The following is a 22,434-nucleotide window of genomic DNA, read 5'->3' as shown; positions in this document are numbered from 1 at the left end:
TGGTCATAAATCTTATAATCCTCTAGGAACATTTTCTAATACTAAGAAACTATTAGGAAGAAGTATTATTTACACACCTCAGCATCTGGGTAGCTCTATGTTATGCTAACTTGATTAAAAACATTGGAGTAGAAACCAAAGATTGCATTTGACATCTGATACTTTACTGGTTATGTCAAACCAATCCTTAATGTTAATTTTCACTCAAATCTAGGTGATTTCAGGATTGGTTAGTTTCTGCCCCTTTATCAGAGCCAATGTGATTCTTCTGGACTAATTTTTTCTGTCTCTGTCATAAGAGATTACCCATACATGCACAGGCCACCTTAACAGATGCAGACTTCTCTAGCAGTTGGAAACTTACAATATCCCTAAGTCTCATACTTTGAGAGTTCCATACAGCTATAACCAGTTGCAAGGCAGTGATTCAGAAAAACAATTAGTTACCTGTTTTTAAATAGCCCTGACACTGATGTGCATTTAAACATAATTAGCCTAATAAACCATATCTCCCCAACCCTTAACCAAGAAAACATGTGAACTGCCCACTCCAATCCTAGGGAACCTTGTAAGCTAAATGTTTTTTATCACATGTTCTTGCTATTATCCTAATACCAATTTTAGACCAACTTCACTTGGATAAAAATGTTTGGGAACAGAAAATGAGAGAAGACCTCCCACAGAATTTTCTTCATGCCCCACTCCATGCTAAACCGTGATAGGTGGTTGTTCCCCACCCACATATCTGCCACCTCCAAGGAATGGCTCTGACAGTAGGGTTTCCTTCAGGAAATTGGGTTGCTTCTTATTTAAAGTATGTATTTTGTTTCCATATTAGTTTGATATGCAGATTGAGTTAGTTTGTTCACCTGTTAAGACAATGACTTTAAAGTCATACAAAAATGGTTAGGTAGGTCAGTTGGATGAAATTATGCTCTTTTCTTATGAATAATTTTAGTCTACCTTAGGTATTTTGTGAACGGAAATTTTCTATCAAATAATTGGTTATTACTTGAAAATCTGAAACTGTCAAAATACAGCAATTTAAATATTGGATGACAGTTTTCATTTCCTGAGAGAAGCAGGTACAGATAGAATGCCTCTGTCATATAAACAGGAAAAAAAAAAAACCCACAAAAGCTTTAGTTTCAGTTAGGTATTTGACATTTATCTGATCCAAATCATAGGATTAAACCATTAAAATAGGAACAGTAATTTTGAGGCCAATATGCAAATTGCAGGTCTTTTGTAATAATGGGCATAAATAGCATACCCATCTAACTATAAAACAGTCTCTTTGGCCAGCAAATTCATCAGTTCTTGAGTTCTTCTGCATTTCTTTATGTGTCCAAATTGAGAAAAATTTCCTTACTCCCACAAACTCCCTAAAGTTTGTAAGAAATAATAATTTAGCATTGAGAATTTATTGCCTAAATTACCAATAGCATATTTTACAAATTATTGGCTACCTTCGAAAGGGGAAAAGCTACCTAGTTTTTTTCACAAATGTTTAAAACTTAGCTTAGTTCTGTAAGGAATATGACATCAAACATCAAAAGTAACTTGTGCCTTTTTTTATATTTTAGTTATTAAAAGCAAAAAGAGAAAGAGAAAAAAGAAAAAAGATAATATTTCAAGCATTCAAAAGTCGAGGTTAATAAATATATTTTAAATTAGAAACTGTATTAGCAAGTGTACCTGAACAACTTGGCTGGCAAAGTTATTTACACCACTGAGATACTTTACACTATTGAGCTGTGGTAATATGAATGACTTCTGGAAGAGATAGCTAGAAGGCAAAATATCTTTGCAGTTTTTTGTCCTCAAGGCTCACTTCTACTTTTCCTTTAAAAGACAATTTACTTATCACCTCCTTTTACAAATCTGACCCCAGATGTCACTCACCCCAGGCAGTCAGTGGCTCTAGTTTCTGTACTAATTCTGCTGTGCACTCTTACTGTCTATACAGTCCCCTCTTTTAACTGTTCTCCTATGAATCTATCTCTCCCACTAAACTCTATCTTACTTAACTTTCTCTTCTGAGTGTCTGTCCCTGCAAGCCTAGGTGTTTAGCAAATTTTTGAGGAAGGAGGTGAGGGCAGCAAGAAGCATGAAATGATTCCTTCAAAGGGAATCTTGATATCCAGAGTGCCCCTTCTCCTTAGACTGATACTTTGCGTTGACTATTAATAGAATACTTTTGCATTTGAAATCTTTCATTCCTTAGCAACCACATATTCTGGAACTACCAAGTTAGTCCTAATTTCAAGTTTTTGTGTCATTGCCAGACCATGTCAGATTATGTCCTGATATTTGTTTGGCTCTAAAAATATGGTTACCATATCCCCACTGTATATTTTTTTCCTAGCATAAATTCTTTCCCTAATGGACCTATAGAGAGTATATGTTATTTCAACCTCTTATAGCAGTCATTGTTAAACCAACTGTCAAGCTCTTGACAAAGATATAGCTATTGAGTTGGAAAGTGAAACTTAAACACTTTAGATAGCACAATACAAACTACTGAAACATAAAGACTTCCTATGGAAGAAGTTCAGGGCCTTTTGTGTGCATTTTATTCCTTTTCCACAGTCTTCATTACTATCTCATTTCCTTTCTCTTTTCTACAGGTTACTAGGCTGCCTTTCCTCATGTTCACCTCATCAGCATTAGGGTTCTATTATTTGCTCATCTAAGGAAGTGTAGATTAGGAAGGTCTATCACTCCCCTGGCCCTTATCTTTATAGCATCCAAAATTTGGTCATTAGTCTGGTGGGTTTCGCATCCTCTTCAAGATTTTTCCAGAAAATGCAAACTTCACCACTATTTCTATTAAAAAAAAAAAAAAGAAAGCCTCATTTCCAAGTAAAATGTTCAACTTGAGCTCTTAGTTTCTTCTTTTGGATTTTGTTCCATCAAATATCCCTATCTTCGGGCTTCCCTGGTGGCACAGTTGTTGAGAGTCCGCCTGCCGATGCAGGGGACACGGGTTCGTGCCCCGGTCGGGAAGATCCCACATGCTGTGGAGTGGCTGGGCCCGTGAGCCATGGCCGCTGAGCCTGCGCGTCCGGAGCCTGTGCTCCACAATGGGAGAGGCCACAACAGTGAGAGGCCTGCGTACAAAAAAAAAAAAAAAAAAAAAACCCTATCTTCATTCTTCCATTGTTATTTCTATTACCCATCCTATAAATCATAGTCAAATAGCATTTATGTTAACATAAAAAGTAAGCAAATAATAAAAGAAAAAGCCAACTTATTTGTAACTACCTTCTTATTGACATCTAGCTAATATTTTTTCTTCTCTTGACCTTTAATCTGCTCGCAACATAAGTGTAAAATTTGTTGCCTTCTTATCTCTTACATATTCACTAATCCTTTGTCATGTGGTTTCTTCTCTGACTGCTCCACTTAAATGTTCACATATATGTCACCAATGATCTCTTAATTGCTAAGTCCAATGACTTTATCCTACTCAGACTGCTTTCATACTGTTGTTTACTCTCTTTCTCAGCTCTTTATTTCCTTGCTTCTCTAGAGACTGTCTTCTCTATGTCTCCTATTTTTTCTGCCTATGATTTGTCTATCTCTTTGGTTGACTTCTCTTCCTCTGTATACTCCTTAGACATTAATGCCCTGCAATTTTCCCTTTCTAGTCCTCTTTCTTTTCCACTCTATATTCCGCTCTTGAGCAATCACATTTATGTCTATGACTTCAGCTCCCACCTCTATGCTAATGACCTCCAAATCATCATCTACAGCTTTAACAGGATGCCTGAGCATCAGGTCTATAGTCCCATTTGCCTATTAGCCTTTTCCACTTTGATGATCTCAAGCTCAACCTATCAAAAAGTGAGCTTGTTACCTGTCCATCCTTAGTTTATTTCTATTTGTATTGTCTCTGATTTGATTGATAGCATGAAGTCATTTAAGGCAGAACTATGAAAGTCATCTTTGACTCCTCTCTGCCTTCTTCCTTCCATATTCACTTGGATACCAAACATGATTGATAATATTTATGAAATATTTTCTCCATCTCTGCTATCCTCTTCATTTTCTGATGTGGAATTTTTCTCATCCACATCAGAAATATTGCAATCTCCTGTTTGTGTTCTTCTTTGTTATTTTCCCACTTCTATTCCATCCTCCTAACTCTTCCTAGAGTTGTTTTAATAAAGCCCAAATCTGATCATGGCACCTGCTGACCCCTCTAGCTGACTTTCAACCAGGAAAGTGCTTCAAGCACTTTCTTACGGTCTCATCTGGGCTCTTGCTATTTCTTTTATTTTGAAAAGATCACTTCTCTCCAACCCTTCTATTTGACCAGAATTTATCCATCCTAAAGAAGCTAGCTCAACTTAAAATAGATGACAGAGAAATCAGTGAAAATTCCCTAGTGAATCCAGCAGGAAGTTACTCTCCTTGAAATGCCCTAAATAACTTTGTAGAGCTACAGCATTCAGCATGAATACTATGGTATGTTGTCAGAAATAAAAGAACACATGGTCCTCTCTACTGCAAACAATATGCCCCAGATCTACCAATGCAACTCTGTCTTTAGTTTCTTTATTTTTTATTCATCTTATGAGAGAACCTCCCCAAGAACTTATAAGATCATTTTTGGAGATAGACTATGACATTTTTGTGCCATTCAGATGTGAATGAATTGTTATGCTATAAGTAACAGTTATATAAATTCATGCTTCTAACTTCTTGGTTTCAAAAAGTGGAAGAACATCAGTAGCTGTCTCTCATCCTAATTAAAGAGTGTATGCAGTAAATCCAGCTGTCATTGTACTTCAAATCAACTAAATGTCTTTGAGATATGTTAAGTTAGATTCTTCAGACTAGACAACGGAAGGGAAAAAAATGCCTCATCTTTTATAATTCACTCAATGTAGTTTTGAGTTAGTGAATATATGGCAAATTATGAATTTTTCTATTTCTATTTCTCTGAACTTTTGTGAAAAAACCCTTTAAGCCTTATATGAGTGACACATTCTTTCTCTCAAACATTTTTTTTCCTTTTCACCTACAATACATGCATTAATCTTATACCCTATGGATTGATAACAAGGTTCTTGTCCTTATAACCACAGATTTTTAGACTAGACTGAACTTCAGAAATCCTATAGTTCATTTCTTTCTTATAGGTGGGGAAAATCAAGGCCTAAATGACGTGTCATGTCACATGACACATTGGGGAGGCCACATGAGAACTGAAAAGCAATGATCTAAGAAACTATATTCTTTTGAGAAATTCTCTTCTGAAAATGGTCACAAAAAATCAAGTTCAATAACTCGATTGCGAAGGAATTTTGGGCTTATAGTCGGCTGACCAACTAAGAAACTGGACAGAGTAGGGATAACTCAGGAATAGAAGAAATGAGACACAAAGTTTATGTTCAGAATTTATTCTGTAAAAACTGCCTTTTTGTCCTGTCTCATTCTGTCTTTGCCTTTCAGCTGTTCACATTACTGAATCTCGCCACTGCTCAGTACTGTGAATATACTCTGCTCAATCAACTGAATTGAGGACCTGTTAATCATCAAGTGATGGGCACAGAATGCCCTCAGTGAGCCATCTGCATGAGGTGCCTGAAGGCCAGTCTGCCAAATTGGAGAAAAGGGAGGCTTGGTTGGACTAAAGGAGTAAGTTTTACTACTTTCTGCATTGATCTATGGTTTGTTAAGGCAGGCATAAACAATTGTAGGGGGTTCGCAACAAGACAATAAAATAGGTCTATTCTAGAAAATGTTTCTCTGCCCTCTGGCTGTAGCTCACACCCTTTCTCCTGAAGTTTTCTTAAGGTTCAGAGGAAGGTTAGTTTAAAAAGATGCTTGGAGAGACTTTCAAGATGGTGGAGCAGTAAGATGTGGAGATCACCTTCCTCCCCACAAATACATCAGAAGTACATCTACATGTGGAACAACTCCTACAGAACACCTACTGAACGCTGGCAGAAGACCTCAGACCTCCCAAAAAGCAAGAAACTCCCCACATACATGGGTAGGGCAAAAGAAAAAAGAAAAAGCAGAGACAAAAGAATAGGGATGGGACCTGCCTCTCTGGGAGGGAGCTGTGAAGGAGGAAAGGTTTCCCTTTCACTGGTGGAGACGGGGGTGGGGGGGAGGGGGGAAGCTTCGGAGCCATGGAGGAGAGCACAGCAACAGGGGTGTGGAGGGTAAAGTGGAGAGATTCCCGCACTGAGGATCAGTGCCGACCAGCACTCAGCAGCCCCAGAGGCTTGTCTGCTCACCCGCCGGGGCAGGTGGGGGCTGGGAGCTGACACTCGGGCTTCAGAGGTCAGATCCCAGGGCTAGTGTGCCACAGCTAGCCAGGAGGGAGTCCGGGGAAAAGTGTGGACCTCCTTAAGTGGCAAGAGACCATTGTTTCAGGGTGTGCGAGGAGAGCAGATTAAGAGCGCTGCTTAAAGGAGCTCCAGAGATGGGCGCGAGCCGCGGCTATCAGCGCGGACCCCAGAGATGGGCATGGGACACTAAGGCTGCTGCTGCCGCCACCAAGAAGCCTGTGTGCAAGCACAGGTCACTCTCCACACCTGCCCTCCTGGGAGCCTGTGCAGCCCGCCACTGCCAGGGTCCTGTGATCCAGGGACAACTTCCCCGGGAGAACGCACGGCGCGCCTCAGGCTGGTGCAAAGTCACGCCGGCCTCTGCCGCCGCAGGCTCGCCCCGCATCCGTACCCCTCCCTCCCCCCGGCCTGAGTGAGCCAGAGCCCCCGATTCAGTGGCTCCTTTAACCCTGTCCTGTCTGAGCGAAGAACAGACGCCCTCAGGTGACCTACATGCAGAGCTGGGTCCAAATCTAAAGCTGAACTCCGGGAGCTGTGCGAACAAAGAAGAGAAAGGGAAATCTCTCCTAGCAGCCTCAGGAGCAGCGGATTAAAGCTCTACAATCAACTTGATGTACCCTGCATCTGTGGAATACCTGAATAGACAACGAATCATCCCAAATTGAGGTGGTGTATATTGGGACAACTATATACTTGCGGTTTGCTGTATGCAATTGACTAGTTTTTGGTTTTATGTTTATCTTAGTTTAGTATTTAGAGTGGATTATCATTGGTAGATTTGTTTATTGATTTGGTTGCTCTCTTCCTTTTTTAAATATATAGATATATATATATTTTTTCCTTTTTCTCTTTTTGTGAGTGTGTATGTTTATGCTTCCTTGTGTGATTTTGTCTGTATAGCTTTGCTTCTACCATTTGTCCTAGGGTTCTAACTGTGCGGTTTTTTTTTTGTTTGTTTGTTTGTTTAGTATAGTTTTTAGCGCTTGTTATCATTGGTGGATTTGATTCATGGTTTGGCTGCTCTCTTCTTTCTTTCTTCTTTTTTTAAAATTACTTTTTAATTTTTACAAATATTTTTATTTTAATAACTTTATTTCTTTTTACTTTCTTCCTTCCTCCCTTCCTCCTCCCTCTCTTTCCTTCTTTCTCTCTTTCTTTCTTTCTTTCTCCCTTTTCTTCTGAGCCGTGTGGCTGACAGGGTATTGATTCTCCAGCTGGGTGTCAGGTCTGTGCCTCTGAGGTGGGACAGCCAAGTTCAGGACATTGGTCCAGCAGAGACCTCCCAGCTCCACATAATATCAAGTGGCGAAAGTTCTCCCAGAGACCTCCAACTCAATGCTAAGACACAGGTCCATTCAAAAACCAGCAAGCTACAGTGCTAGATACCCTATGCCAAACAATTAGCAAGACAGGAACACAACCCAACCCATTAGAAGAGAGGCGGTCTAAAATCATAATAAGGTCACAGACATCCCAAAACACACCACCGGATGCGGTCCTGCCCCCCAGAAAGACAAGATCCAGCCTCATCCACCAGGACACAGGCACTAGTCGCCTCCACCAGGAAGCCTACACAACCCACCAAACCAAACTTAGCCACTGGGGGCAGAAACCAAAAACAACAGGAACTATGAACCTGTAGCCTGTGAAAAAGAGACCCCAAACACAGTAAGTTAAGCAAAATGAGAAGACAGAGAAACACACAGCAGATAAAGGAGCAAGGTAAAAACCCACCAGAGCAAACAAATGAAGAGGAAATAGGCAGTCTACCTGAAAAAGAATTCACAGTAATGATAGTAAAGATGTTCCAAAATCTTGGAAATAGAATGGAGAAAATACAAGAAACGTCTAACAAGGAGCTAGAAGAACTAAAGAGCAAACAAACAATGATGAACTCAAAAAATGAAATTAAAAATTCTCTAGAAGGAATCAATAGCAGAATAACTGAGGCAGAAGAATGGATGAGTGACCTGGAAGCTAAAATAGTGGAAATAACTATTGCAGAGTAGAATAAAGAAAAAGAATGAAAAGAATTGAGGACAGTCTCAGAGACTTCTGGGAAAACATTAAATGCACCAACATTCGAATTATTGGGGTCCCAAAAGAAGAGATAAAGAAAGGGACTCAGAAAATACTTGAAGAGATAATAGTTGAAAACTTCCTTTATATGGGAAAGGAAGTAGTCAATCAAGTCCAGGAAGTGCAGAGAGCCCCATACAGGATAAAACCAAGGAAAAACACACCAAGACACATATTAATCAAACTATCAAAAATTAAATACAAACAAAAAATATTAAAAACAGCAAGGGAAAAACAACAAATAACATAGAAGGGAATCCCCATAAGGTTATCAGCTGATCTTTCAGCAGAAACTCTGCAAGCCAGAAGGGAGTGGCAGGATATATTTAAAGTGATGAAAGGGAAAAACCTACAACCAAGATTATTCTACCCAGCAAGGATCTCATTCAGATTTGATGGAGAAAGTAAAACCTTTACAGACAGGTGAAAGCTAAGACAATTCAGCACCATCAAACGAGCTTTACAACAAATGCTAAAGGAACTTCTCTAGGCATGAAATACAAGAGTAGGAAAAGACATACAATAACAAACCCCACACAATTAAGAAAATGGTAATAGGAACATACATATCGATAATTACCTGAAATGTAAATGGATTAAATGCTTCCACCAAAGACATAGACTGGTGGAATGGATATAAAAACAAGACCTGTATATATGCTGTCTAAAAAAGACCCGCTTCAGAACTAGGGACACATACAGACTGAAAGTGAGGGGATGGAAAAAGGTATTCCATGCAAATGGAAATCAAAAGAAAGCTGGAGTAGCAATTCTCATATCAGCCAAAATAGACTTTAAAATAAAGACTATTACAAGAGACAAAGAAGGATACTGCATAATGATCAAGGGATCAATCCAAGAAGAAGATATAATAATTGTAAATATTTATGCACTCAACATAGGAGCACCTTAGTACATAAGGCAAATGCTAACAGCCATAAAAGGGGAAATCAACAGTAACACAATCATAGTAGGGGACTTTAACACCCCACTTTCACCCATGGACAGATCATGCAAAATGAAAATAAATAAGGAAACAAAAGCTTTAAATGATACATAAAACAAGATGGATTTAATTGATATTGATGGGACATTCCATCCAAAAACAAAAGAATACACTTTCTTCTCAAGTTCTCATGGAACAGTCTCCAGGATAGATCATATCCTGGGTGACAAATGAAGCCTTGGTAAATTTAAGAAAATTGAAATCATATCAAGTATCTTTTCTGACTACAATGTTATGAGACTAGATATCAATTACAGGGAAAAATCTGTAAGAAATACAAACACATGGAGGCTAAATATTACACTACTTAATAACCAAGAGATCATTGAAGAAATCAAGGAGGAAATCAAAAAATACCTAGAAATAAATGACAATGAAAACACAACGACCCATAACCTATGGGATGCAGCAAAAGCAGTTCTAAGATGGAAGTTTATAGCAATACAATCCTACATCAAGAAACAAGAAACATCTCAAAGAAACAACCTAAACTTACACCTAAAGCAATTGGAGAAAGAAGAACAAAAATAATAACCCCCAAAGTTAGCAGAAGGAAAGAAATCATAAAGATCCGATCAGAAATAATTGAGAAAGAAATGAAAGAAACAATAGCAAAGATCAATAAAACTGAAAGCTTGTTCTTTGAGAAGATAAACAAAATTGATAAACCATTAGCCAGGCTCATCAAGAAAAAAGGGAGGAGACTCAAATAAACAGAATTAGAAATAAAAAAGGAGAAGTAACAACTGACACTTCAGAAATACGAAGGATCATGAGAGATTACTACAAACAACTATAAGCCAATAAAATGGACAACCTGGAAGAAATGGACAACCTGGAAGAAATGCACAACCTTCTGAAACTGAACCAGGAAGAAACAGAAGATATAAAAAGACCAATCACAAGCACTGAAATTGGGACTGTGATTAAAAATCTTCCAAAAAACAAAAGCCCAGGAAGAGATGGCTTCACAGGCATATTCTATCAAACATTTAGAGAAGAGCTAACACCTATCCTTCTCAAACTCTTCCAAAATATAGCAGTGGCAGGAACACTCCCAAACTCATTCTACGAGGCCACCATCACCCTGATATCAAAACCAAAGATGTCACAAAGAAAGAAAACAAAAGGCCAATATCCCTGATGAACATAGATGCAAAAATAGTCAACGAAATACTAGCAAACAAAATCCAACAGCACATTAAAAGGATCATAGACCATGATCAAGTGAGGTTTATACCAGGATTGCAAGGATTCTTCAAAATACACAAATAAATCAATGTGATACATCATATTAACAAATTAAAGGAGAAAACCCATATGAGCATCTCAATAGATGCAGAAAAAGCTTTTGACAAAATTCAACACCTTTTTCATGATAAAAAACCTGCAGAAAGTAGGCATAGATGGAACTTACCTCAAAATAATAAAGGCCATATATGACAAACCCACAGCCAACATCGTTCTCCATGGTGAAAAAGTGAAACCATTTTCTGTGGGATCAGAAATAAGAAAAGGTTGTCCACTCTCCCCACTATTATTCAACATAGTTTTGGAAGTTTTAGCCACAGCAATCAGAGATAAAAAAGAAAAAAAGGAATCCAAATTGGCAAAGAAGAAGTAAAGCTGTCACTGTTTGCAGATGACATGATACTATACATAGAGAATCCTAAAGATGCTACCAGAAAACTACTAGAGCTAATCAATGAATTTGGTAAAGTAGCAGGATAAAAAATTAATGCACAGAAATCTGTATTCCTATATACTAATGATGAAAAATCTGAAAGAGAAATTAAGGAAACACTCCGATTTACCATTGAAACAAAAAGATTAAAAACCTAGGAATCAACCCACCTAAGGAGACAAAACAACTGTGGGCAGAAAACTATAAGACACTGATGAAAGAAATTAAAGATTATACAAACAGATGGAGAGATATACCATGTTCTTGGATTGGAAGAATCAACATTGTGAAAGTGACTATACTACCCAAAGCAATCTACAGATTTAATGCAATCCCTATCAAATGACCAATGACATTTTTCATAGTACTAGAACAAAAAATTTCACAATTTGTATGGAAACACAGAAGAGCCTGAATAGCCAAAGCAATCTTGAGGATGAAAAACGGAGCTGGAGGAATCAGGCTCCTGGACTTCAGACTGTACTCCAAAGCTACAGTAATCAAAACAGTATGGTACTGGCAGAAGAACAGAAATAAAGATAATTGGAACAGGATAGAAAGCCCAGAGATAAACCCACGCACATATGGTCACCTCATCTTTGATACAGGAGGCAAGAATATACAGTGGAGAAAAGACCACCTCTTCAATAAGTGGTGCTGGGAAAACTGGACAGCTACAGCTAAAAGAATGAAATTAGAACACTCCCTAACACCATACACAAAAATAAACTCAAAATGGATTAAAGACCTAAATGTTAGGCCAGACACTATAAAACTCTTAGAGGAAAACAAAGGCAGAACACTCTATGAGATAAATCACAGCAAGATCCTTTTTGACTCACCTCCTAGAGAAATGGAAATAAAAACAAATATAAACAAATCAGACCTAATGAAACTTAAAAGCTTTTGCACAGCAAAAGAAAGCATAATCAAGATGAAAAGACAACCCTCAGAATGGGAGATAATATTTGCAAATGTAGCACCTGACAAAGGATTGATCTCCAAAATTTATAAGCAGCTCATGCAGCTCATTATCAAAAAAACAAACAACCCAATCAAAAAAAGGGCAGAAGACCTAAACAGACATTTCTCCAAAGAAGACATACAGATTGCCAACAAACACATGAAAGGATGCTCAACATCCCTAATCTTTAGAGTAATGCAAATCAAAACTAAAATGAGGTATCACCTTACACCAGTCAGAATGGCCATCATCAAAAAATCTACAAATAATAAATGCTGGAGAGGGTGTGGAGGAAAGTGAACCGTCTTGCACTGTTGTTGGGAATGTAAATTGATACAGCCACTATTGAGAACAGTATGGAGGTTCCTTAAAAAAGTAGAAATAGAGCTACCATACGACCCAGCAATCCCACTACTGGGCATATACCCTGAGAAAACTATAATTCAAAAAGAGTCATGTACTACAATGTTCATTGCAGCACTATTTAAAATAGCCAGGACATGGAAGTAACCTAAGTGTCCATCAACAGATGAATGGATAAAGAATATGTGGCACATATATACAATGGAATATTACTCAGCCATAAAAAATGAAATTGAGTTATCTGTAGTGAGGTGGATGGACCTAGAGTCTGTCATACAGAGTGAAGTAAGTCAGAAAGAGAAAAACAAATACCATATGCTAACACATATATATGGAATCTAAAAAAAAATGGTTCTGAAGAACCTAGGGCCAGGACAGGAATAAACATGCAGATGTAGAGAATGGACTTGAGGACACGGGGAGGGGGAAGGGTAAGCTAGGATGACGTGAGATAGTGGCATGGACTTATATACACTACCAAATATAAAATAACTAGTGGGAAGCAGCCACATAGCACAGGGAGATCAGCTCGGTGCTTTGTGACCACCTAGATGGGTGGGATAGGTAGGGTGGGAGGGAGACGCAAGTAGGAAGAGATATGGGGATATATTTATATGTATAGCTGATTCACTTTGTTATAAACAGAGACTAACACACCGTTGTAAAGCAATGATACTCCAATAAAGATGTTAAAAAATAAATAATTAATTTAAAAAAAAGATGCTTGGTAGTACAGGAGTGACCCTATGATCTTTGGGGAATGCTCTGGGGAATGAGGTTAATAAGTAGCACCTCCCTGAGTCTGAATTTCATTTTGACATGCATCAGCTGCCCAGATACCTCTCAGCCTCCAAGGGAGCATCTTTTCTTAATATCACCAGCTTAGCAGTTAGCTGAACTTTATGTGGTAGTAGTGCTAGATCCTTAATCATATTTATTAAATCGCCTCAGTGCGATTTGCCCTTTTGGTCCTCATTATTCCCTTAATTTTCGATTAAGTCCAACTTATTAACTCTAGTTGCAGAGATGGTTAGGAGGAAAAAGAAATCAGGCAGTATCTTCATGCTGCCAAAATAAAGGGCCAGCACATAAAACTTCAAGCATTCAGTCCTCTTTGTTATGTGCTGCCATGAAACTAGAAATAACTGCTTACTTTTACTGAATTCAGCCAAATACATCTCACCTTTGAGCTTTATTTACACAATAAGAGGTTAGAGGTTTGAGCTGATTCTTTGAATTATTGTGGGATAAGATACAACAATTACAACTCTCATTTGGAAGGTATTTTGAAGTTTAGAAATTGTCATGGGGGGGATCATCACAACAAACCTTACCTCTTTAATTGTTCTGACTTCCCTAATACATTCAAAGTTCTTTGAGGGTGGGGTCTGCATCCTAGTAATTATTGTGCCTCTGGTGTCTAGTAAAATTTGCAGCTCACCATAGGTGCTCAGCAAATCAATAATTTGTTGAATGAATTAATGAAGGAACAAATTCTGTCTTCATGTTCAGCAAGCTCTAGTCTCTGTTTTTCTTCAGGTAGTCAGCACCGAGGGCAAGAGGTGCTTAAAGTTGTCCAGGCAGGACAGGGATCATTTGGCTTCTAAATATCTCTTTCACTGGGCCCAAAAGGGAACTGTGCTCTAACTGTTATTTTATAAGGCCTCCTTACTCCTTCTTATTAGCTCCTTGAGGACTAGAGAATTCATTAAAATTTTTTTCTATTCCCTGTATCAACACTTGTCCCCCTATAGAAAATATAAGTAGGCACCAGTAGACACTTCAATTAAATGGGAAGAATTTTGTAAATTGTTTTAGGAAATATTTTATAACTAAAAGGAAGACATAATATGACTAGTTAAAAGTCTACTATCTAATGACATCTAATACATACTTTAATTATTTTATTTTGTAATTTATTTTGTATTTCTGAAAAAGAGATAGAAATCACAGATGGCTTCTCATTAATGTATTAACTAGTGAGTTATATCTCTATTTACATTGAGAAAAAGTGAGACAGATCAGAAACCTGAACATAAAGCTTTTAGCCTCTTTACAACTATAATACCTCTTTTAATAAGACTATATATAAAAATGCAAGTATCAAAGTCCAGATTTTTAAAAATGCTGGATATTTGTATAAGACTGCAAATTAGCCACTTATATTTTGGGATTATTATATTCTTTAATCCAAATGCTTCCCTGTCTATTGCATGCAGTCTCAAGGTCCATGCAAACACATTAAATCCGATGTGCTCTCAAGATTCAAAACACATTAAGTAGGTGGGTTAGGAGTCAAGCACAGGTAAGGCAAAGGGGTATTCTGAGACATTTCCCAATTACCTGGTTGCTATCCTAAAAGCAAAGAACAATAATTCTCAAAACGTCATCTCCTGACCAGTAGCATCAGCATCACATGGGAATTTGTTAGAAACGCAACGCATGCAACCCAACCTCAGACCTACTGAGCTGAATAGTCCAGGATGGGGTTTAGCAACGTGTGTTGTAATCAGCTCTCCAGGTGGTTCTCATACCTGCTAAAGTTCAGAAACTACCGGCATGAAGTATTAATACCCTTAAAGCAGGGATCTTCAACCCCTGTAGCCCAGAAATTACAATGTTGAAAGTGTATTGCTAAGTAAAATATGACAGAAGTTAATTTCTGTCCTCTCTGATCAGAGGTTGCTTAGCTGAAGACCGAGTTTGTATGGCTAGTAAGTTTTACAGTGAATTTCAATCAGCTACATGCATTCACTTTGGGGCAGTCAGATTCAGTTTCTAATTGACACATCAAATTCATCATTAAAAAATAAAAAGCAATATAGTATGCATCTCTGAAACAAAAGATAATTAAGTTGCTCATTAAAATATGTACATTTTTAGGATAGGTAGGGTTATGTTCCTGATTCCCGACCCTGTTCAGGCAAGTTTAACAAGGTGCAATGAGTCAAGAGATTCAATCCTTCTGGGACATATCAATAAAAATAACGTTACTATTATACATGCTTCGTCTGTTTTGTGGTCAGCAGAATGAGAAATTTTAGCTAAGTAAATACTCCCTCTTCCCATTTCCCCCAAATGTCTTAATAATAGCTAACCTCTAGAATTTGAAGTACAGTCAGTAGAATAGCAGGCCTATGGATAACTATAGATTCTACCATTCAAGATGATTTTACCATCCCAATATTGTGAAGAAGTGCATCCTCTGCTTACACAGCACAGTCATAATTCTTCTAAATCAATCACTACAACACAAGTTCATAACCAATATCTTATGACATTCTGAAAAGAAAGTAAATTTTGGATTATCTGATTTTCATGGACTTGTAGAAATTAGATTACAGATCAAGCAACTACTACAAAGTCCCTTCTGTAAACTGTAGCAATGTTTTTATGAAAAAATGAATACAGACTACGTATTTATTTGCAGTTGATATGTGCTGATTTATACTCATGAAATAATTAAGCTATTAAAATGATATAAACCAAACTATATCTGTTTTACTTTTGAGCTATTATAGGATGATAAAACAATCATTAACCAATACATGAAAATTATTACCTAGCACTCTGATGATTGTTTTGCTGTTACTGTGTTACAGAGGGACAAGTAATACTGTCTGGGAACTGTGGTATAAATAATTTAACTTCTAGCTCAAGTCAGTCCATACCACAGTTTGGTTATTTTTTCTGTTTTACTATAGTGATTCCTAAAACTGTATGAACATAAAAAATCACCAGGATGCTCTTCAAAAAACAGACCCTGGACCTCATTCCTAAAGGCTACTTTTGCTTCATAGTTTGTGACTTTTTTTTATTCTTATTTTCTAGAATAATCGAGAGTTGTTAAGCTAAAACATGCTCTTAATTTGTACGCAGGGAAATGTGTTTGAAAGAGACTATAGGAGAAGAAATATAGTGGTTTGCTTTTCTCTTTTGATTCTTTTTTCTAAATAGGGCATTGGTAAAGAATGTGCCTACAGGGCCCACAGGCTACCATGTGTGCATTTAACAGGGACTACTCAAGTGGCTGTTTTTGGAGCTACTGTCAACGGCATCACTCCCAAGACTGTCACCGCATTAGGCAATGTTTCCTTCTTGGACTCCACACAGACAGTGAATAAACAAAGGTTTTAAACACTTTTTCTGTTTCCAGAGGGAAAAGAGATTGATCCTGCAAAGAAAGAGCAGTTGCCCCAACAATGGTTGCGTCAAAGCAGCAAAGAGCTGCAGCATCATGCAACTAGGCCTGCAAGCGGCCAGCACTTTACAGATTGTCTGAGAGGCCAGCCACGTTATTGTTAGAAGCCATCTAATGGACACATGACATCAAAAACTATTTTGACCATATGCACAAGCAATCATTTGTTAATTAGGTAGCAAGAAGTGCACATCCTAGCACTGATGGTGGGGCACAAAATAATAAGAAACTACTAAAAGAAGGATAAAATCTAGTTTAGAAAATTTTCCTTAGCAATAGCAGTCAAGGTTTTATAACTAGTTCCACTGTGAGGAAACAACTGGAAATTGGTAATAGTACAAACACATTGTATTATCATTAAAGACCACTGAACATGCTCATATTAAGTTCTATATATACTTTTCCTATCAAAGAGTGAATTTGTCTTTCTCAGTAAAATCCTTTTTCATCTTTATGAAAGGCCCAAGTTAAGGAACCCATTTAAATACTGCCATATAGATAACTACAATGGATGGGCTCTGCCTATTATTTTGAGATTCTGGAGGCTGAGTGTAGCAATCAGCAGCTCTAACATCATTCTGTATTAATAAAGATTACTTCCATATGGGAGGCTGCCTGTTACACTCAGACTTGGGTTTAAGTCAAGCTTCTTCCTGACATTTCTTCAATCCCTATGTATACTGACAGGGCCTGCCTAAAGCTTTTTCTTAGCTACAAAAGACAAGATGAAAATGGAAAAGAATAAGAGAAAAGAAACGGCATAGAAAGGGAGACAGGAGAACATAAAAAGAGGGTAAAGAGAGGGAGGGGAGGAAAAAAATATTTAAATGTAGGAAAAGAAAGGAGCTAGGGTCAATGCTGTCTTAACAAATTCCATCTGTAGAAGCTTAGACATTCATTTCATTTGTTTAATTGATTTTCCCTTGAAATTATGTATGGAGTTTAAATTAGCAATTGGCATGGAAAGAGTTATAAAGGGAGAAGGCATCCAGCTCAGCACATCTTCCATCATTTTCTCCAGTAAAGAAGAGTTCTGTGATGTAGCCATAGGTTTGCAACTCAATTTATCATGAGAAAACCTGTACATTTCAAATTGGCAATTTTATCTGAAACAAGCAGTCAAGTTTGGTTGGTGAACAAACCACCCCATAGCTTTTTTGGTTAGCAGGTGGCTTGGCCCACAAAGTTTCCTTTAAATACAGACATAATTTGGTTAACACTCAGCTCAGCAATATATCACTCACATTAGAGTTCAACCACAAAATAGTAATGATATAGTAGTAGCATTAGGAGAAATTTCTGGAAATGTGGCATTTCAAATACAACTCTATCTTCAAATGATTTGTGGTCTTTAAAGTTCACTAAAAGGAGATAGAATTTCCCACAAGAAATCAGTAATTTCTTCACTACTTTTCAAGACAGTAAGTGGACTTAAAGTCTGAATATAAAACATCACGAAAATTAAAAAGGGAATCTCCAGTTATGATCTCCAATCGCTTGTGCTTACCTAATTCAGCAAAAGAATTCTAAAAATGAGATTGACGCCCTCAAACTGTGCAAAAACCATTAACGCACTTTGGGAATGAAACCTTATTTCATACAAACTAGACTGAGACAGGAGTAGCAGCAGAGTTCAGAAAAGTTCATTTTTGAAGTTTTGCACCTTCACCCATGTATCCTGGTGCTTCTCATTTGTAGGATGCTAAATAGCAAGTTTATTTTTCAAAAGACTGAGACTTGAGAATAATAAAAAAGACATCAGGGGGAAAATGTATAAATGTCTCTTGGGTTAAAAGAAACATCATGTGTGAAGAGGTCCCATCTTAAAAGAAGCATTTTCAGCCTTATCAATTTAGAAATGAATGGGATCTTGGCTTTGAAATCAAACCTAGCTTTAAATACGTCTTGCGTACTTACCACAATAATTAGGAACAGTGTAAATAAAACCTTAAACAGAAATATCCCTTCATCCTAGCCACCCTTGGGATTGTTTTACGGAGGGGGTGGCGGTGGGAGAATGACAGCTGCATGACCTTCCCTTGCAGTACTGTCTCCAGTCCTCAATACCCCAGATGCTCATGTCAGTTTGTGAAATACTGCAGCAGCTCAAGGCAGGTGCCCAGTTAGTATTTCACAGTCTACCTGATCCAAACAAGCAAATGAGAACAAGTAGGAAGTGCAATCGTCTTTGAGTTTGGAGGGGAAACAGTCATAAGACGCGTACTATCACAAACCTCATAAAAGAATCTTTCTCCTTCCTTCTTCTACTCATGGAATTGAAGGTCAGAGATGTTAGACAAAGACACAACACATTACAGACACTATACAACACAGTTTTGACAGGTTTTTGAGATGTGAAAAATAAACCAGTGATACATCAAGAACCAGTAGTGCCACAAAGCACACTGCAGAAGAAAACTGATTTCAAGTTGACATTGTGCAGTATGGTAAAAGACATCTGCAACTGTGAAACTTTACATATCATTAGCATATACAAAGGTATATTTAATAGTGTATATATGACTATATATACACATTACAAAAGGCTATTGACCATCTCCCTCCTCCTATTCACACTTCCTATGTATTTACTGAAAGATTCTGTTGCAGAGTAATGATCACCTTAGCTGTTAAATGTAATGGTATTTTAGATTGTTGGCATTTCCTGTTCTTTAGCTTAGCCATGTAAAAACTTGATTATGTCACTCTCCATAGCAAAGAGATACGCTGCTAATGATCTCTGAGATATTTGGCAAATGCAGGCATAAAAACATACCCACCTCTTTTCCTCCCATGGATTCAAACATTTTTTCCAGCTGAACCCGCAATTGTTGAATATTGTTCATCAATATACAGGGCTTTAAATAAAGCAAACAAAACAAAAAATACATTAAATTATTGAATGAGTTTACCTTCAATGTGATAGTATACAACTATCACCTAAGTTCAATTCTATTTGGCAAATAGAATAATTATGCTATTTTAAGATTATAGTTTTTAACAGTTAAGAATAGAAGAGATAAAATATGACCACTTTGGGTAATGAAATTTAATAATATACTTAGACAATAAACCATTGGAGACCTATTACTAGGGTTTATTTTATTCTTAGCATTGTGGCATTTTGTACTTCAAAATTAACCAAATTCAGTTTAGTTTTTTAAAGATTTACTTTAAGAAAAACAAACTAGTTTAAACTATTCTATTATTTCACTGTTTCAAAAGCTAAAACACCATCTGAATTTCAGGAATGCAAAAAAATAAAATAAAATAAAACCCAAAAAACCTTTAATAAATTCTGGCTATTGATAAAGGCCACTGCTTGGTATTCAAGGCCCTTAGTTATACAGCTCCAAACCATGCTTTTCTTCTCCTCTCCCTCTACTGTATTATGATGAACTCTCAACTACAAGAGGCTTGCTTCCCACCTCCCCAACACCTGTGCTTTCCAGACTCTGTGGCTCGGCTTAGCATGTAGGCCCTTCACTTGAACTTCTTCACCTACTTCAGTCATATCCATCATTCAAGTTAGGGCCTTTGGTTTCCCAGATCGTATATTTTTTGTCACTCACTTGAGATTGTATTTTTTTTTGTCACTCACTTGAGATTGTATTTTTTTTGTCACTCACTTGACATTTGTTTTATTTAACTTCACGTTTGAGTTGCTTTTAACTGTCTTGCCAGCTGACCTTAAATGCACTGTATGTGCCTCTGTGTCTTTTTCTGCTTTTTCTTAGAGTACTGCATGGAGCCTCACACATAATACATGCTTTAAAAATGTTCCTTGACTTGTTTCCATGGAAGCAGAAATATAACAGTCATATAAAGATGTAAAGCTCTCTGACAGGACTAGATGTGTCCTCAGAATAGTAGAAATTAATTTATAATGGAATTCAGAATAGTTATGGAATAATTTAATATTTGCTACATACTGATTCTGAAGAGCCAACATATCAAGGGAAGAAAAGAGTGAAAGAAAGGAAAATGGATATGCCTTCCAAGGTGCTGGGAAATGAGCCAACAATGAGTCAGAGAGAGGCCTGCAAAGGACTTCCAGGACATCAGAGAAGTGTTAGCGCTCATCAGTGGAAAGATTTTATTATTGTTTTAACCACATTACTGACCTTTGAAAAACTTTCTATTTGACTCTTAAAGTGACCTCATCCTAACTTCAATTTACAAAAACAATTTAGAACTTCTACTCTCTTAATTCCAGGCACTTAAATATTTTCTTTTTTTTAACACAGAGGTTTATCTCCTATAGATTTTGTTCAGTAAGCTGAACCACAATGTTCTACAAATGATTCAGATTGCCAGCTGTGATGGAGAGTCACTGGATCCAGGCCTAATCCTTTCCGTGGCACGTATGATCAGATTTTCAGGGTTTCCGCATCTTGACCCAATGTCAACAAACTGAACCAACAGAGCTTTTTCCATTAGGGTATAGGGCCATTGGGGTTTTTTCTTTTTCACTGCAGAGTGGAAAGAACTAAGGAAGAGCTTGACTCAATGAGAAGCAGGAAGACTACATGGGTAAAGGTGTTATCACCCTGCTTTTCATGGGTCTAAATTAGCTGGGTAGTCTCTTTTATGATTATTTGATATTAACATTCAAGCTTATCTCTTTTGACACATGTAATAGTACTTTAGTTCCGGCTTTACAAATTAAACCAACCTCCAAGCCTTAATATAATAATTTCCGATGGAAAAGAGCTACTAAGAAGTCAAATGAACAAAGACACTTGGGCTCACTTGGCATGGATTGCCACTGACCTGGGTAAGGCTACATATAAAAAAAGAGATGCAGTTTTCCAGAGGGAGATAAAAATAAACATGAGACTTTCCTCTTTGATTAAGCTTCCCTTGACCCTGACATGTTCAAGTTTCAATTTTATTGAATCAATTTATCAAATCAGTACTGAGAATTGAATTACCAACTCTACCTTAAACCTAATTGGGGAACAACTTTTACTTTAAAGACTTCAGTAGTAAATGAAAAACAAACAAGCAAAGACAACTAAAAATACCCACAGTTAAGGGAACATTAACCTAATTTAGAAGCATCATTTGTTGATGAGTTTAGTTAGATAAAAATAACCTATGTTTGAAGTTAATTTTTATTCTTTGTATATTTTCACTTTTCCCCTAAAAATGTCATAATGTATTTCATTTGCTCTAAACCTGGAACAAAATTAGGAACCTAAAGTACAATAAATATAAAAGTTAGATTTGTTCAGACTATGGCCATTTTTACATGACCCAAATATATTTTTTTTACCAAAGTATAGTTGATGGATATAAGTTACAGGTGTACAGTATAGTGATTCCCAATTTTAAAAGGTTATACTCTATTAGAGTTATTATAAAATATTGGCTACACTCCCCACATTGTACAATATATCCTGTAGCTTATTTTATACATAATAGTTTGTAACTCTTAATTCCTTACCCTTATATTGCCCCTTCTCCCTTCCCTCTCCCCACTCATAACCACTAGTTTGTTTTCTATATCTGTGAGTCAGCTTCGTTTTGGTTATATTCACTAGTTTGTTGTATTTTTTAGATTCCACCAAATTATGTTTTTGAGTTGAAAAATATTTAAAAAATAAATCAAGCATTTCTGATTTAGATAATGTTGCTTTGCTATAATGTGGAATGTGGAAGAATGGATTGAAAACTTGTGACCCACTCCAAATTCAAGATGTCACAGAAGAAAAAAAAATTCTGTCACAGATATTTTGCTTAACTGTCATCTATAATTCTGACCCCTGGGAAAGCAAGTGTTATGGTCATCTCTTAGAAGATGTCTCTCTTTAAAAGTTTCTA

General features: G+C 37.1%; 1 protein-coding gene across 1 annotated transcript in view; it reads right to left on the bottom strand.

The window, feature by feature from the left end:
* Nucleotides 1–22,434, bottom strand: part of UNC13C (unc-13 homolog C) — a gene marked incomplete at its 3' end in the record, with an annotated part of 599,652 nt that overhangs the window by 81,121 nt on the left and 496,097 nt on the right. Inside the window, exon 24 of the mRNA XM_081228462.1 lies at nucleotides 19,389–19,466. Coding sequence (XP_081084588.1) covers nucleotides 19,389–19,466 — 78 coding nt within the window. The remainder of the gene's footprint in view (nucleotides 1–19,388; nucleotides 19,467–22,434) is intronic.

This window comes from Mesoplodon bidens, assembly GCF_964165515.1.
Source record: "Mesoplodon bidens genome assembly, chromosome: 3".
Classification (NCBI taxonomy): Eukaryota; Metazoa; Chordata; class Mammalia; order Artiodactyla; family Ziphiidae; genus Mesoplodon; species Mesoplodon bidens.
The sequence above is the reverse complement of the archived record's forward strand: the minus strand, read 5'-3'. Positions and strand labels throughout refer to the sequence as shown.